The sequence below is a fragment of the Rhinopithecus roxellana genome, chromosome 1 (genome assembly GCF_007565055.1).
Source record: "Rhinopithecus roxellana isolate Shanxi Qingling chromosome 1, ASM756505v1, whole genome shotgun sequence".
In the NCBI taxonomy this organism is placed as follows: Eukaryota; Metazoa; Chordata; class Mammalia; order Primates; family Cercopithecidae; genus Rhinopithecus; species Rhinopithecus roxellana.
In genome coordinates, this window is record NC_044549.1 from 42,587,196 (window position 1) to 42,604,313 (window position 17,118).

A 17,118-nucleotide genomic window follows, 5' to 3' on the forward strand; every position below is an offset into this window, starting at 1 on the left:
CAGCTACTTCCTGAAATTTGAGTCAGTTCCTTCTGCTTTAGACACTTAAATTTTAAAAGGATTAAATGTTTCTGTGACTGGTCTTTTTGCAAGGTTTTGACAATGGGGGTCATAGGGCAGTCATAGAAAATGCTACTTTGACTCTGACTTTGTAATCTAGTGAGAGAAACAAACATTCAACCAGAAAACACATTAGAGAATTCCGTAGAACAGCATTGTGTCCTAAATAGGGTGGCAGTTATGTTTGAGACGGTAAAGGAATTCAGAGCATTTGGTATGGGATGTATTCATCAAGAAAGGCTTTATGGGAGAAGTCCTTTATATGTGGATTTTGAAGCATGAGACTTAAAAAGAAACTCACCCCTATATTACCCACAGCACTTAAAAGTGGAGTTTTCATATAGATGTTCAAATAAACATCGACCAGTTGAATGCCAGAAGGAATAACTCATGAGGGAAAAGGCAAGACATGGAAGGAGAAAGTTTCCTAGCTTGTTTGGGGCACTGTGGAGTCTGAGCTAACAAACTAAAGTTTTGGCTCCAGATAGTAGGAAGAATTCTGAAAGAACCAGGTGCTGGTCAGCTGATGGAAGGTCTTTGTGGCCTCTTGTTTCACTGCGTGTCAAGACTTGCTGCCCCTCCCTTCCCTCTTGAAGTCTGTAAGACCACTGCAAGCTTTGCTATGCTCTTTCACCACTGCCCAAGGCAACCTGCAATTCTCCACGTTGGCTCCTCCAGCAGACTGAGTCCCTGAGTGAGAAAGAACACAAGTGGAGCCCCATCCACCATGTGAGGGAATTGGAGTCTTTCACTAAATAGTCCTTTGTTTTGGCTACTGCGAATTTGAGGGTGTCTGTTATTGTATCTGACCTAGCCTTTCCTAATCTTGATTGTCTGTGGACTTCTTGATTTGTTCACAACGGTGCATTCTCCAAGGAGTTTAAGCAGGACTAGATGAAACTGGCCCATGATACAGGCACTTTTCTGCATTAGGAATATGAAGCCTCTGTCACTTCCAAATCTAAGGATTCTATGCCTGGGGGAGCTTTATTTATCCCTCCTACTTTATTACCTATTTGTCGTGGTGGTACCGAAGTTATAAGGAAGAGTACATTTGTAGAAGGGAAAATAGTCTTTTAAAATCACTTGGAATCCTCATGTAGTGTCAAAATACGAATTAGACTATATACTGTGACACACCATCCAGGTACTTAGTTCTCTGGAGAAACTAGAAATTAATCAGAGACGACACCAAGAAGCCCCATCTTTCCTTAGCAAATGTCACAAGTTCATTACTGATGAGGTAGTGAGGTGTATCACACAGAAATAGAACGGGCCTTGAAATCAGATAGACTTGGTTCAATTAAACCATTTACTGTACTTTGAGAAAGTGAGCTAGCTTCTCTCAAGCAGCAACTTAACATAAAAAACCGTAATAGCTGGTCACGGTGCCTCCCGCCTCTAATCCCAGTACTTTGGGAGGCCAAGACGGGTGGATCACAAGGTCAGAAGTTTGAGACCAGCCTGGCCAACGTAGTGAAACCATCTCTACTAAAAGCACAAAAATTAGCCAGGCATGGTGGCAGGCACCTGTAATCCCGGCAACTTGGGAGGCTGAGGCAGGAGAATCGCTTGAAACTGGAAGGCAGAGGTTGCAGTCAGTCAAGATCGTGCCACTGCACTCTAGCCTGAGCGAAAGAGTGAAACTCGGTCTCAAAAAACAAAACAAAACAAAACATAATAATGCCCATCTAACCTGCTACATGCCATTAAGCTTCTCTTCTCCCATTCCCACCCAGAGGGATCCCTAGGGTCTAAAGTTTTCAGTATGTGTATGTGCTAGATAAGAGTTCTCCCAGGACCATGCATGGACCTGCATCAATTTAATGCCCTAAGGCCCAGCTTATTTGATTCAGTATTAGGATAGATTTTCCTCACTGCATTCATCACCTGAGGTCTAGCAGCTAAGGCTGGAAGAATGCCTGCAGCTGTCACTGATATTGGCCAGTGAGAAGAAAGCCTGAATATGTAGAGCTTTCTATCCCTGTAACCATTTCTGGCTACCTCCTTCCCTACTTCTCTTACCCACCTTCCACCCCGCCAGCATGCAAACACAGGTACTGAAGCACCTGTGCACATATCCATTCATTCACACACACACACACACACACAAACTCTTCATTCTGAAAATAATTTTATTATTTTACAGTTGTTCAGGAAACTTCCCAGGATGTTGTGACCAAGATTTAATCACCACAGTAGATTTAGAGCAGATTGGTCAGCCCACCGGTCCTCTCTCTTCTTTAGGGAGAGAATAGGCAGTGAACACATCACGTATACAGTAGTGAGAAAATAACCAACTGGTAGGATGGGGGAGGGGAGGCAGGGAATAGGCACAAATGGAATTCAATCCTGGCTGTCCTTCTCAGGTCTGTCTATATTTAATTTTATCTTCTCTATATTCTCCTTCCATTGCCACAGAGGACAGAGACAATGGGGCTGAGAAACTGTAATAACTCTCACTAACAGCAAAGTAGTTTAGTACTTCAAGAGGCCAGGAGTTGCAGTGTGGTGTTAGACCAGTCAGACTCCTGGCTGAGAGTCAATGCTTAATACTGGCTCCCAGTGGCCCCTGGGCACTGTCTCAGGGCCCACATTCCAGGAATATCCAGATATTCCTGGAACGACAAGAATTGGAACCCTGCTGTCCATAGACGCTTCTCCCTGCCCTTTGGTGAAAGGAAAGACTTGGGCCACTTAATACCTTAGTATACATGTGATCAAGGGCAAAAGCAAGGGGATTCTATCCTTATAGTCTAGGACCAGAAATTCTCCCTCCAATTATATCTGAAATTAGCAGGGAAGAAGATGCTGTCCTCCCAGGTGATCTAATAGCTAAAACCCCCAGGGAGTTCCTTCAGCTCTCACCACCCTATTCTGCAAGAGACCTAAATCAGACGTCCTATGAGGTGACGTGTTCATTTCCCTGAACTTTGTTTATGGTAGAACCACCTTCCCTCTGAAACAGGAGAAAATACAGGCAAATGAGGCAAAGAAAGTTATCAATCAAAATGATACTGAACTTTAGATTATTAGGTTTATTGAAACCATCCTCTTGGCTTAGCTGACATTCCTCAGTATCTTTTACAGGACCACAAAAGATCAGGATCCTGCAAAATCTCAACAAATATTAGGCTCAACAAACCAACTGTGATTCTCAGATTAAGCAGAAGTGTTCAGGCCCAGGGCAGTAGAAGAAAGCAGACTTGCCAGTCCCTGCAGCTCCAACCTGTCCTCGTATCGACCTCTGTTTTTGCAGGCACTTTCCGTGGAGAGTTGGAGAGAAGACCTGTAAATGGGAAGACTGTTCCACTGGAATTGATAGTTCTGATGTTAGAGGTGAGAGAATTCCAAGTTCTGAGGCGAGTGGTCCAAAGAGTAACAACTAAGTCTACAGATGGCCCGTAAAACACAGAATGAGCAGGACGTGAATCATTAGAAAGTAGATGGCTGCTAGAAGTGGCACTCGGGTCCGTGAATGACAGAGTGAACGTAGGACTCGCTTCCATCCAACGCCACTCCGGGTCTAAAAGAAAAATGTGAAAGTCAGAGAGTTTTCACCCTATAGGGCTACGCTGCTTTCCCTCCTAGTAGTCTTGTACTTAAGCAAAGCTGACCCAACCACTGTAGAAAGGGGTATCCTGAGAGGAAAGTTGCCTCAGAGTCAACAACTTGGCAAATTCCACCAGGTTCTTCTAATCTTCCCCACCCTTCCAGCCTTAGACTCATCAGCTGTTCAGTGGCTGGACTTCCACATTCCTTCTCCTCAGCTCCTTGCCCCCAATATAGCCAGCCCTGTCTGATAGTAGAACACCCTCTCTTTATCCTTTTTCCTTCTTACCCTTCGACAACTGTTGCTTGTAAGATCTATTAACAGTGCCTGCTCCTGAGTGCCACAGGAGCCAATGATAGGAGTCCGGGAAGAGTCCCATTCACTGTGCTCTAACCTGAGTTGAGAAAAAAAAGAGGCATAGCATTGGTTCATAGCATGAGAGGCTGATCAGGCCAAGTCTTCCCAGTCATCCTGCCACACAATGCAGCATAGGAGGAGACTTGTAGCAAAAGCTGCTCCCACAGACATAACCCCATGCAAGCGGGGTAGCAGCAGATACGTTCCTTCAGCAGCAGCAAAATGTGATGATAACTATCAGGAATTGACTACCTACTTACTATGTATCAGGCTCTAGGCTGGGTGCTTTACATACATTTAATCCTCAGGTTTTGGGGTTGGTCTTACTATCTTCAAAGTGCTAAGGCTTACAGAGGTTAAATTACTTGCCCACGGCGGCACAGCCAGTAAGCAGTAGAGGCAGAATTCAATACCCAGCTTTGTCTTTCAAGCCTCACACTCTTCTTTCCACCATACATCTGACTTGGAGAAACTCGTTATATATTTTTTTCTTTTATTAAAGGCTAACAGGCAAAAGCATCCAAGGAAGATTTCTGTGGGGTTTTAAAAATTAAATTGAACTAAAAAAAAATTAAATTGAATTGGCAGTCTCTACTGCCTTCTGGCTCAGTTTTTGCTGATTTGCTTATTTAATACTGGAATTTCTCCATTTAATGAAGAGGCTACCATTACTCACTCAATGGTTATGTCAAATGAACAAAGGAGCTGCATGTAATGGCACATTTGATCAAGCATTTGCCTACAGGGATGAACTTTTTCATTGGGGTAGGGAGGATGAAACCCTTTCCTCTACTCTTCGTGCTTTCTCCTTATGAAAGGATATCCATTAGTTTAATACTCTTGGGATCTCTGCAGGACACATTCTTTTCTCCAGGAGTGAAGAAATACCTTAATCCAATTTGTGAGTCTAGAAAGAGAAACTGAGCATGCACAGCCTAGCTCCTTCTTTCTTGCTTCCCTCCTGAGAGCCAGGCTGACTAAAGAATAACCTTCTGTGTCTATTCCTCCATGCGATAAGCTTTTCAGAAGCAGCTTTGATCTGGAATAGCATGGTCTGTTACCATGGAGGTCAGTCTGTCAATGTAGGCTAGGCTGAGGAAGGATGAGAAGTCTGTAGGTATTGATGAGGAAGATAGTATTGGCTGCCTTTATACTGGAAGGCCACTGAGTTCTAGCTGCTCTATAGAGTACATGTGAGATTCTAATGTTACAATGGTAGTACCTGGACTAGGTAGGCAGCCCTTAATTAGCTACCCCAATTTCCATTCCACATCAGGGCTAAAGAGGGAATTGTGGCTTGAATTAATATGGCTTGCCCACAGGCTCAAGAGTCATCATCCCACACAGGCAGTCTCAGTTGGTTTGGGTCAGGTTAGTTACACAAGAGGGAGATCAACCTCCCCACTGGCCAGGTTTCACCGGTCTAAACAATTCCATAGCAAGTGGAAGACAAACAGTCATGGGGGCACAGGCCTGAAAATGCTCGGCAGAGATGGCAAGACACCACACAAGGCATTTAAGCAAAGCTGGCCCACCCTCGAAGCTGCATATCAAGGCCTGAATAGGTGATGAAAATTATGAGGTTGTGAATATGTTGGATTGGAAAGAAAGTTATCTCAAGTAAGACCTGCTCAATGGGGCTGTCACCTCTGCCACATAAACTTTGCAAGAAGGCATTAATACCAGAAATGTCATTCTCTGAGGAAAGTGATCATATACATAGGTGGCTTTCTCCCAAAATATAATCAAAGTGCCTGCTTTTAACGATATTTTCCATGGAAAGGGACTTCCAGCAGCAAAATACTCGTAGCAACTCTCTATCCTCTCATGCATAGTGATTCTTTTGATGAATTGAGAATAAAGAATGAGGGATGTGTAGCTCTGCCCTTCTGAATTACACTTGGAACAAACTGCTCATAGGAAGCACAGTTCGCTCTGTTACTCCAATGCTCTAGTTTGGCAAGAGCAGGATTTTCTGTGAAGGAGGTCTACCTTGGCCCAACATTGTCTGTGACTGGGAGGGGAAGTTGAGGGTTAGGAAGTGCATTTGCCAACAAAAAAGCCACATTCTTTTAAAATCATTTTCAAAGCAGTCTTTTAATCTCTCAATCTTTTAATCTTTTAAAAAAGATTTCAATGGATTCAGATCTCAGGTAGAAAATGAAGTTGTCACTTACCTGGTCCTCTAGAAAACCCAACACCTACCTCATTTAGTTATTGTTGGGATGAAATAAGATATCTTTCAATAATGGTAGATATCATTATTATTCTCTAAGAACAACTGTTTTAGAAAACACTGACTCTCCTACACTCCCAAAAGTACAGTGTTCTCTTGGGTGCCCACAATGTCAGTAAACTCATTGCAGCAACTACCTCAAGATGAGAAAAAGATCTTAAGAAATCCTAAGTCTGGCAGGAAATGTACATGAGTATGATCAGAAAGGATCAGAAGGGAACAGAGGCGATATCCCTCAGCCTTTACCGTCTGATCTGCTCCTCGGCCAGAGAGAGAGCATTCTCGGCAGCCACTCTTTGATCTCGTTCTTCTTCCAGCAGCTTCCTTAATTCATTCACTTCCTGTCTGGTGTTGCACAGCTGCTGCTGAGCTTCAGAAAAGCTTCAGGATGAAAGGAAACAAAGAGCATCACTAGATGCAGAACACAGTTGCTAATACAAGGGATTCAAAGTCTTCATAAGGTTGTAAAGCAAGAAAATTTACAGAAGCCTGTCTGAACACGGTATTTTAAAAGCAAAGTTGTAGAGGGATTAAATGAAGCTGCAGAAAATACCTAAAGAAATTTCAGGAACTGATTATCTTTCATTTTACTATCATAGAATAGTTGTTAGTGGTGTGTGTGTGTGTGTTGGTGTTGCTCTTTTTGTTTTATAAACTTTTCTCACACAAATGTTAGTTATTATTGTTACTATTTGATCCTCACATCACTTCTGTGAGGCTAATAAGACATATTAACTCCATATAAAGGACTCCAGTTAAATGTAGATTACAGCCTAATTTCTGGACTCTAGTGTATGCTCCAGGGTTGAGACAGCCACTCCCCTACCTTTGCTGTGGCTCCCTTAGTTCCTCAGGATCACTCTTTCTGTGAACTCCATTCTTTTCCTGGGGCGCTCCTGGAGCAACATCTATATTTAGTGGCCCCTGGAAGAAGAATAAGCTTAGTAATTCAGTGACGAAAGCTCTTAAGAAAGTGTACTCGAGCAAAACGAGAGCTTGTTTATAGAGGATTATCCCCGCTTATAATTCTCAAGTCCAAATTTAGAAGTCAGAAGCTTCTGCTCTAGCAGATTACTCACCTACATAAAACTCTCATCTTGATTAGATTTTTCTCCCAGATTCTCATTCTTGAATTTTTCCTCTTAAAAGTTAAGTCTGGGCCGAGCACCGTGGCTCACACCTGTAATCCCAGCACTTTGGGAGGCCGAGGCGGGTGGATCACAAGGTCAGGAGTTCAAGACCAGCCTGGCCAGGATGGCGAAACCCTGTCTCTACTAAAAATACAAAAAAATTAGCCAGGTGTGGTGGCAGGCGCCTGTAATCCCAGCAACTCGGGAGGCTGAGGCAGAGAACTGCTTGAACCCGGGAGGCGGAGGTTGCAGTGAGCTGAGATTGTGCCACTGCACTCCAGCCTGGGTGACGGAGCGAGACTCCGTCTTAAAAAAAAAAAAAAAAAAAAAGTTAAGTCTGCTGTGGATGTTTATGGATTTTCCAGATGCCACTTTGATCCTTCCCTTGCTCGCCAGCCCCTCCCAAACCCCTTCTCCTCCTCCGTATCCTATATGTCTTCATACTAATTCTCAGTCTCCTCCAACTTCAATGCTGCACTCCTCTCCCTGGCTGTCAACAGTGCTGCCTGTTTTGTTTCTCAGATCCAAAGTTTCCTACAATTTTCTTATTACTTAAAGCAAAATCAACACTTCCTCTGTTTCAGAATACCAAAAGTCTCAGTCATCGCTGTTTCCTACTCATGTTTTGATTTCTCTCCCACCATCTCACTGATCTTTTTTCTTCTAATTGCTTCACTGTAATTTTTCTCAGACCTTATTCCCATGTCAATTAACTATTTCTTCTTTCTCATTTTCTTCCCTGACACCTAATTACATTAACTTCTTCCATACTGCTCTTTAGTGCTTCACCCACTTACACTAAATGTCATCACACTTTTCCCAGTCTCTCACCTTCTCCTTACTCACCGCCTGCAGCTCTTGAACCTGCTTCTCCAAGACTGCACAGTGATTTAAAAGGTCACCATAGTGCTGCTGGTTCTCACGAAGACTCTGACTGGTATCGCAGAGCTGAATGGAAAGGGTGTTTTTCTCTTCCAGTAGCTGAGAGAACTGAAACAGAAGCGAGGATAAGCACCATCCTGCAGTACTATAAGCAGTGCTTAGGCGAACTGTTCTGAGTTTTCAGGATCGAATTTTCCTATGGAAGACCTCTGTTTCAGCAACAGCAACAATAGCATTTTGTGTTCCTTCAAAGTTGGAAAAAGCATAATTTTTTTTTTGACCAAGACAGAAAACAATTCTGGAGGAGTAGCAGAAAGGTTTTCTTGTTTTGTTTTGTTTTTTTAAAGGGTGCCCAGTACATTAACTGAAAAACCATGAAGCAGAAATCCATAAGCAATCTAATAAGATAGGCTATTCTGGGTACATAAGAGGGAAAAGGCAATGCCTCAGGTCCAAGTTCACGCTACTAACAAATGACTATAATCTCCAGAACTCAATATGGCTGGAGAGAGCTGTCACCCCAAAATGTGTGCAATAATATGACTAGGCAGATTCCTCAGTACCATAAAGGGTTATAAGTTACTGAGAGAATAGAATAAAAAGTTATAAAATGTGGTAGAAGGGAGAAACAGAATAAATCCCAACATGTCTATGTGTATGTCAGAAACTGTATTGGGAGCATAGATTCTCCCAGGTAGAAGCATTTCAGTCCCTTAAAGCAGAACTCTCCTCTACTGCATGACTAACAGGTCATCGTTCAGTCTTCCCTTGAAAGTGTTCAGTGTGAGGGTGCCCACTACCTGACAAAGCAACCCGAACCATTTAAAAAACTGAAAATTCGTTTTTACATTGAATGAAAAATTTACCTATTGTAGCTTCTACCCATTGATTTGAATTTGGTACTCTGGAACTATAATTCTCTCACTTGCAGGCTATCAAGTTTTAAGTTTTAGTTGTGATTAGCCTCCAGGTAGATTAATAACCACAGAGATGTCTCTCCAAGTTACATACTGTAGGACCATGTACATTGTATGAGAGGAACCCAGTATACCAGTTGCATGTTCAATCTTTTCTTGATGATTCCTTTTTGTAAGGTTTTGTGAAAAAAAGTTGAAACAAACAATGTTTTAGAGGAGAGGCGACAGTTTTCTAGAGACAACTGTGAGAAAGGGCATTTGATGCATATAGAAAATTAGAACAAGAGAATCCATACATACTTGTAAAAGTGCTCTGTTAGCTGAACATTGCTCTTCGGATATAGGGTTATTTTTTGTTTGTCATTCTGAAGAGCAATGTTAGCTTACAAAGTACTTTCACTGGTATCATCTTATTTGAGAGAGGCAGAGAAAGGATTTCTGTCCTTGTTTACAAATGGCTAGTAGATGTCAAACCAGGACTCAAGTGTGGTTCTTGATTCCAAGTCTAGAGCTCTATGTACTATCTGATGGTGTCCAATCTGACAGTCTAGCAATGAAAGTTAAGAAAACTATAGAGTTTTGTTTTGGGTAGGGGGTGGGAGGAGGTGGGAATAGTTAGAAAAGGATATAAATATTTGAGAAGTGATAGTAATTTGAAGAGAGTTAACTGGGTACAATGACAACTACTGGGTTCTGAGACAGGGAACATGTTCTTCCCTTAACCTAAGAGGAAGTTAATTTTCCTGGCCACAGTGAATAGTCCAAATCACACCAAAAACAAACATAGGTCCTTCTAGTTTAGAGGTTGGCAAACTATGATCCAGAGTCTGCTGCCCTTTTATTGAAATAAGGTTTTACTGGAACATGACCAGCTCAATTGATTCTATATTGTCTATGGCTGCTTTTGTGTTACAACTGCAAAGATGAGTAGTTGTTAACAAAGATTGTACGGTCAAGAAACCTAAAATATTGTCTGAGTCCAAAGGAAAAGTTTGCTGACCTCTCCTCTAGCTTATAAGCTACTATATTTCACTGTATCTATACCTGTCAAAACGAAATAGGAGGGAACCATTTAGACTACATTATGTCACTAATCATCCATCTCATGTTTTTAAGTTTCTAGCACATTCTTACATTATATACAAACATCCAACCAGCTGGTAGAAATGCAGTCATCCCTTATTATCTATGGGGTATTGGTTTCAGTACCACCCCTGGACTCCCAACTCCCAGTATACCAAAATTTAAGGGTTGCTCAAATCCCTTATATATAATGGCAGGGTATTTGCATATAACTTATATACAACCTCCCATATACTTAAAATATTTTTAAATTCATGCATAATAGATGTACATATTTTCAGGATACATGCTACAATGTAATATATTCATATAATTTGTAAAGATCAAATCAGTGTATCTGGAATATCCATCACCTTAAGTATTTGTCTTTCCTTTATGCTAGAAGCATTTAAATTCTTCTCTTCTAGATATTTTTAAATGTACAATCGATTGTGGTAAACTATAATCACCTATTGATTTACCTAACACTAGGTCTTATTTCTTCTATCAAACAATGTATGTGTACCCATTAATCAACTTCTCTTCATTCCCTCCTCTCCATTATCCTTCCCAGCCTTTAGTAACTACCCAATGCACTCTCTACCTTCATGAAATTAACTTTTTTTTGCTCCCGCACAAGTGAGAATGTGATATTTGTCTTTCTGTTCTTGGCTTATTTCACTTAACATAATGTCCTCCAGCTCCATCCATGTTGCCATGAATGACAGAATTTCATACCTCTTTATAGCTAAATAATATTCCCTTGTGTATATATACCACATTTTTCATCTATTCATCTGTTGATGGGTACTTAAGTTGATTCTATATTTTGTTTTTTATGAATAGTGCTGCAATAAACATGGGAGTACAGATGTCTTTTTGATATATTGACTTCCTTTCTTTTAGATATATGGGTTGCTGAATCATATGGTAGTTCAATTTTTTTGCTTTTAGATATACCTCCATACTGTTCTCCACAGTGGCTGTACTAACTTACATTGCTAACAGTGTATGGGAGTTCCCCTTTCTCTGCATCCTTGCCAGCATGTGTTACTGCCTGTCTTTTTGATAAAAGGTGAGCAGAGGTGAGATGATATCTCAGAGGTGAGATGATATCTCACTATTGCTTTGATTCACAATTCTCTGATGATTAGTGATGCTGAGTATTTTTTAAATATCTGTTGGCCATTTGTTTTTTTTTTTTTTTTTTTTTTTGACAAGGAGTCTCGCTCTGTCGCCCAGGCTGGAGTGCAGTGGCCGGATCTCGGCTCACTGCAAGCTCTGCCTCCCGGGTTTACGCCATTCTCCTGCCTCAGCCTCCCGAGTAGCTAGGACTACAGGTGTCCGCCACCTCGCCCAGCTAGTTTTTTTTTTTATTTTTTAGTAGAGACGGGGTTTCACTGTGTTAGCCAGGATGGTCTCAATCTCCTGACCTCATGATCCGCCCGTCTCGGCCTCCCAAAGTGCTGGGATTACAGGCTTGAGCCACCGTGCCCGGCCCTGTTGGCCATTTGTATGTCTTCTTTTGAGAAATGTCTATTCAGATCTTTTGTCAATTTTTAAATTGAGTTACTTGTTTTCTTGCTATTTAATTGTTTGAGTCTCTTCTTTAATCTGGTTATTAATCCCTTGTTAGATGGGTAGTTTGCAAATGTTTTCTCTCCTTCTGTGGATTGTCTCTTCACTCTGTTGATTGCTTCCTTTGCTGTACAGAGCCTTTTAGCTTGCTATAATCCTATTTGTCTATTTTTGCCTTGGTTGCCTGTACTTTTCAGGTCTTATACAAAAAAGCCTTGACCAGATCCATGTCTTGAAGCATTTCCACAAGTTTTGTTCTAGTAGTTTCATAGTTTCAGATCTTAGAATTAAGTCCTTAATCCATTTTGATTTGATTTTTGTATGATGAGAGATAGGAGTCTAGTTTTATTTTTCTGCATACAGATATCCAGTTTTCCCAGCACTATTTATTGGAGAGATTGTCCTTTCTCCAGCGTATGTTCTTGGTGCCTTTGTCAAGGATAAGTTGCCCCTAAATGCCTGGCTTTATACCTGGGTTTTTAATTGTTTCATTGGTGATCTGTGTGTTTGTTTTTATGCCAGTATCATGCTGATTAATCAGGTAGTGTGATGCTTCCAGCTTTGTTTTGTGTGTGTGTGTGTTTTTTTTAGATGGAGTCTCACTCTGTCACCCAGGCTGGAGTGCAGTGGTACAATCTTGGCTTATTGTAACCTCCACCTTCCAGGTTCAAGCAATTCTCTGCCTCAGCATCCCAAGTATCTGGGATTACAGGCGCCCACCACCCCGCCAAGCTAATTTTTGTATTTTTAGTAGAGACAGGGTTTCACCATGTTGGCCAGGCTGGTCTTGAACTCCTGATTGCAGGTGATCCACCTGCCTCGGCTTCCCAAAGTGCTGGGATTACAGGCGTGAGCCACCACACTCGGCTCAGCTTTCCTCTTTTTAATCAAGATTGAGTTAGCTATTTAGGAGTTTTTGTGGTTACCTACACATTAAATTTTTTTTCCATTTTTGTGAAGAATATCATTGGTATTTTGATAGGGATTGCATTTAACCTGTAGATTGTTTTGTGTAGTACTGTCATTTTAATGTTATTAATTCTTCTAATCCATGAGCATGAAATATCTTCCCTTTTTTTACTGTCCTTTTCAATTTCTTTCACAGTGTTTTATAAATCTTTCACTTCTTTGGTTAAATTGATTCCTAAGTATTTTAAATTCTTTGTAGCTATTGTAAATGGGATTGCTATCTATCTATCTATCTATCATTTTATTTTATTTTATTTTTTTTTGAGACGGAGTCTCACTCTGTCGCCAGGGCTGGAGTGCAGTGGCCGGATCTCAGCTCACTGCAAGCTCCGCCTCCCGGGTTCACGCCATTCTCCTGCCTCAGCCTCCCGAGTAGCTGGGACTACAGGCGCCCACCACCTCGCCCGGCTAGTTTTTTGTATTTTTTAGTAGAGACGGGGTTTCACAGTGTTAGCCAGGATGGTCTCGATCTCCTGACCTCGTGATCCGCCCGTCTCGGCCTCCCAAAGTGCTGGGATTACAGGCTTGAGCCACCGCGCCCTGCCTATTTATTTATTTTTGAAACACAGTCTCGCTTTGTCACCCAGGCTGGAGTGCAGTGGCGCGATCTCAGCTATTGCAACCTCCGCCTCCCAGGTTCAAGTGATTCACATGCCTCAGCCACCCGAGTAGCTGGGATTACAGGTGTGCACCACCACGCCTGGCTAATTTTTGTATTTTTAGTAGAGAAGGGATTTCGCCATGTTGGCCAGACTGGTCTCAAACTCCTGCCTCAAGTGATCCGCCCACCTTGGCCTCCCAAAGTGCAAAGATTACAGGCATGAGCCACCATGGCTGACCGGGATTGCTTTCTTGATTTCTTTTCCAGATTGTTTGCTGTTGGCATATATAAATGCAACTGGTGTTTGCCTGTTGATTTTGTATCCTGCAACTTTACTGAATTCGTTTATCAGTTCTAACAGTTTTTTGGTGGATTCTTTAGGTTTTTCTAAGTATAAGGTCAGATCATCAGCAAAAAGGCTAATTTGACCTCTTCTTTCCAATCTGGATGTGCTTTATTATTTTTTTTTCTTTTGCCTAATTGCTCTAGCTAGGGTGTCTAGTAATATATTGAATAACAGTGGTGAAAGTCGGCATCCTTGTCTTATTCTAGATCTTAGAGGAAAGGCCTTCAATCTTTCCCTGTTCAGTACAATGTTATCTGTGGCCTCCATATACTTTAAATAATCTCTAGATTACTTATAATACATAATACAATGCAAATACTATATAAATAGTTGTTCTACTGTATTTTTAAAATTCATGTTTTTTTCCTGAATATTTTCAATCTACAGTTAGTTAAATCCGTGAATGCAGAAACCACCAATACGAAGGACCAACTATAAATATAAAACCTGAACATCTGACAAAAGAATTAGGGCAGTGGCTTAGAGAACAATCTATGGTGACAGCCTATCTACTACAATCTCATTCTGGGGCCCAAGAAGCAATACTCCTAGTTAGCTGGGGCTCATTCAGAGTGAGACTAAGCTCATGAGATTGTAAGCTTCATGAAGGAATATGTGTATCCTTAGTACCTAGCATACAGCCAGGCTCATGGAAGAAAAATAACAGTTATTAGTTTAATGACTGAATAAGGCTAGGAATGAGGTGCCTTTCTTACAGATGAGTTCTAAAGGAAGAACTGTTTCTCACTCAGAATGACAGTGACCTATGCAGTGTTTCTCACACTTCAAGTGGAATTACATATCTCAATAAAGGTGTTAACACAACTTTATCACTTAGAACCCAGTATATAAATATATGTAGTTAAAACTAAAGTTTGTCAAAGACAGACATATTCTTTATTACATATTACATACATGTTTTTACTTCATTTCTTTTTCTGTAAAAACACCAACTGCACTATTTGTAATAGCCCCAAACTGGAGAAGCCCAAATGTCCTTCAACAGAATAGAGATTGTGGTATATGCCTACAATGCAATACTACACAGCATGGGAGTGGAAAAATGACACTATATGCAACGAAATGGATGAATCTCACAAAATAAATGAAGCAATACAAAAGAGAAGGTATGATGCCATTTATATGTAGTTCTAAGTGGGTAGGAGTGAACAGAAGACACAAGGGACTTCTGGAGTTCTGGTATGTTCTAATTCTAGATCTGGGTGCTGATTATATAGGCATCTTCACTTTGTGAAAATATATCATGCTGTACTTATGATTTGTTTACTTTTCTGTATGTTTTACTTCAATAAAACATTAAAACTTTTTTAGTTGTTACCCACCAAAATGATTTCATCATTAATTAATGGTCCTGAATTTCAGTTTAAATCCCAGCACTTTGGGAGGCCGAGACGGGCGGATCACGAGGTCAGGAGATCGAGACCATCCTGGCTAACATGGTGAAACCCCGTCTCTACTAAAAATACAAATAAAACTAGCCGGGCGAGGTGGCGGGCGCCTGTAGTCCCAGCTACTCGGGAGGCTGAGGCAGGAGAATGGCGTAAACCTGGGAGGCGGAGCTTGCAGTGAGCTGAGATCCGGCCACTGCACTCCAGTCCGGGCGACAGAGCGAGACTCCGCCTCAAAAAAAAAATAAAAAAATAAAAAAAAATAAAACACTGTCCTAGACAGACAAATGCCCAATGTGATTCAGAGTCTAATGTTTGGAGAGTAAATGTAACAGAGATGAGATGGGAGTTAGTTTACGAAAAAAAAGAGACAGGCTAGAGCTGTAAAGGGTGGAACTTCCGGAAATAGCTGATTTGCTGGAAGGGGAACTGCATGGGAGCTGCTCTGGAGTCCCTTTGAAAACTCCCAGACAAATCTACCAATAAAGGGTCTGCAGTTTAACTAATTCATTTGGGCCTGCAAACTTTAAAAACTGCCAAATGTCTCCTCCAAGTTAATAGTGTAGTCTCTGATACTTCAGTGTCAATTAGTTGAATTTAACTACATTTAATAAGTACCTTCTATATATGCAGTCACTGTGCTTTTCCACATACATGATCAGACTGACTTCCTCCTAACACTTCAGGCAAGTTACTTACTACTCCAGGGCCTTTTTCCTCATCTGTGAAAAGAGCCTAGTGATCTTTGTAATTTTTGGATCACAGATCCCTTGGTCAACTGATGAGTTCTTGTGATGAAAAGCTTATACACACACACTATTGTGCATACAATTTTTGGGCATTCTTGGCTCTCCTCAAAGCTAATCTCTGGACTTCTGATTCTGATTGATCTCTAAATATCTTGTAGCTCTATCATAGACTACTTAGCTGAGTTCCTCTCAACAGGGCAGAACTAGGGCAGGTGCCACTAAAGAATATTTTGAATAGCCAGGGAGCAACAGGAGGACAGTTCTTAAGAGGGTGGGGTAAGGAGTAGCCTCAGCATTAATACAAGTGATACAGGTCAGGGGGAAGGCTTCCCAAAGTAGTTGGTTTCTTTACTCTTACTCTCTGAATTTATCCAATCATTCCCAAGGACTCACTAAGGGCAAAGAACAAGAAATGGCTCTGTGTCCAGTCTTTGGAATAAGCACCCAGGTTCTGAGAAAGGTGAAACTTGTGTACCCTAAGATATGCTACAGCTGGGACTCTATGCTGAATCAGCTTCTATTTGCCTTCTTGTTCCAGTCATGGAAAAAAGAAACTGAATTCCAGTCTAACAGGAAACACTTACCTTGCTGTTCAGTTGCTGAATTCTTAATTCCTTTTGGTGAATTTCCTTTAAGCTGTCATTGAGCTGGGTCCTGAGAAGTTCTGTCTCATAAATCAGATTTTGTGACCCATCTGGGGAAGCTGATGTCTCTGGGGATGCCTGCCAGGACACAAACAGTGATGAAATTCTCTCCTAAGATTGCTTATGCTTAATTCCTTCCCTCTAGAAATCCTGTCCGCCCCATAGGAAGTCATAAGGTGGCTTATGGGCACTTAAAAGTGGCAGATACTTAATTTGTAGGAAGTTGATGCTTTCTGGGTTAGTGCCTTGAAAAAAAAAAAACTTTCTGTGCAATCATTATCATTTGTTCAAAAATTTATCTCTGAGTAACAATCAGCATTGAAATTACTCACCTGTCTTTGGTATTGCACTTTGAGGGGCTGAGCCTGGGAGGAAGAAGACCTCAATTCCCTTATAAGATTCTGCAGATGACTGAGCTGCTGATCTTTATCTGAAATAGCCATAAGGTACTGTTCCTTCATTCTCCTCTCATGTATTTCCCAGGAACTCTTCTCCATCCTAGAAAAAACATGACATAATCACAGGTAAAAATACATGTGTAGCTGGGCATGGTAGCTCGCACCTGTAACCTCAGCACTTTGCTTATCTTCAAAGTTACTCAAATCTGGAAGGTAAAGAAAGAAAG

The 17,118-nt window shown here is 41.3% G+C and overlaps 1 protein-coding gene across 6 annotated transcripts in view; it reads right to left on the bottom strand.

The window, feature by feature from the left end:
* Positions 1-2,177: 2,177 nt before the first annotated feature.
* The window catches only part of GOLGB1 (golgin B1), a 92,058-nt gene continuing 77,117 nt past the window's right edge, over positions 2,178-17,118 (bottom strand). For 4 of the 6 annotated variants that reach the window (XM_010370520.2, XM_030941758.1, XM_010370517.2 and 1 more), the window contains 7 exons: positions 16,826-16,991; positions 16,434-16,571; positions 8,168-8,326; positions 7,033-7,130; positions 6,453-6,587; positions 3,902-4,007; positions 2,178-3,586 (listed from right to left, as the gene is read on the bottom strand). In XM_010370520.2, the coding sequence (XP_010368822.2) occupies positions 3,452-3,586; positions 3,902-4,007; positions 6,453-6,587; positions 7,033-7,130; positions 8,168-8,326; positions 16,434-16,571; positions 16,826-16,991 (937 nt within the window). In that variant the 3' untranslated portion in view covers positions 2,178-3,451. The remainder of the gene's footprint in view (positions 3,587-3,901; positions 4,008-6,452; positions 6,588-7,032; positions 7,131-8,167; positions 8,327-16,433; positions 16,572-16,825; positions 16,992-17,118) is intronic. The other 2 variants (XM_010370521.2, XM_010370518.2) reach the window with 1 other exon arrangement.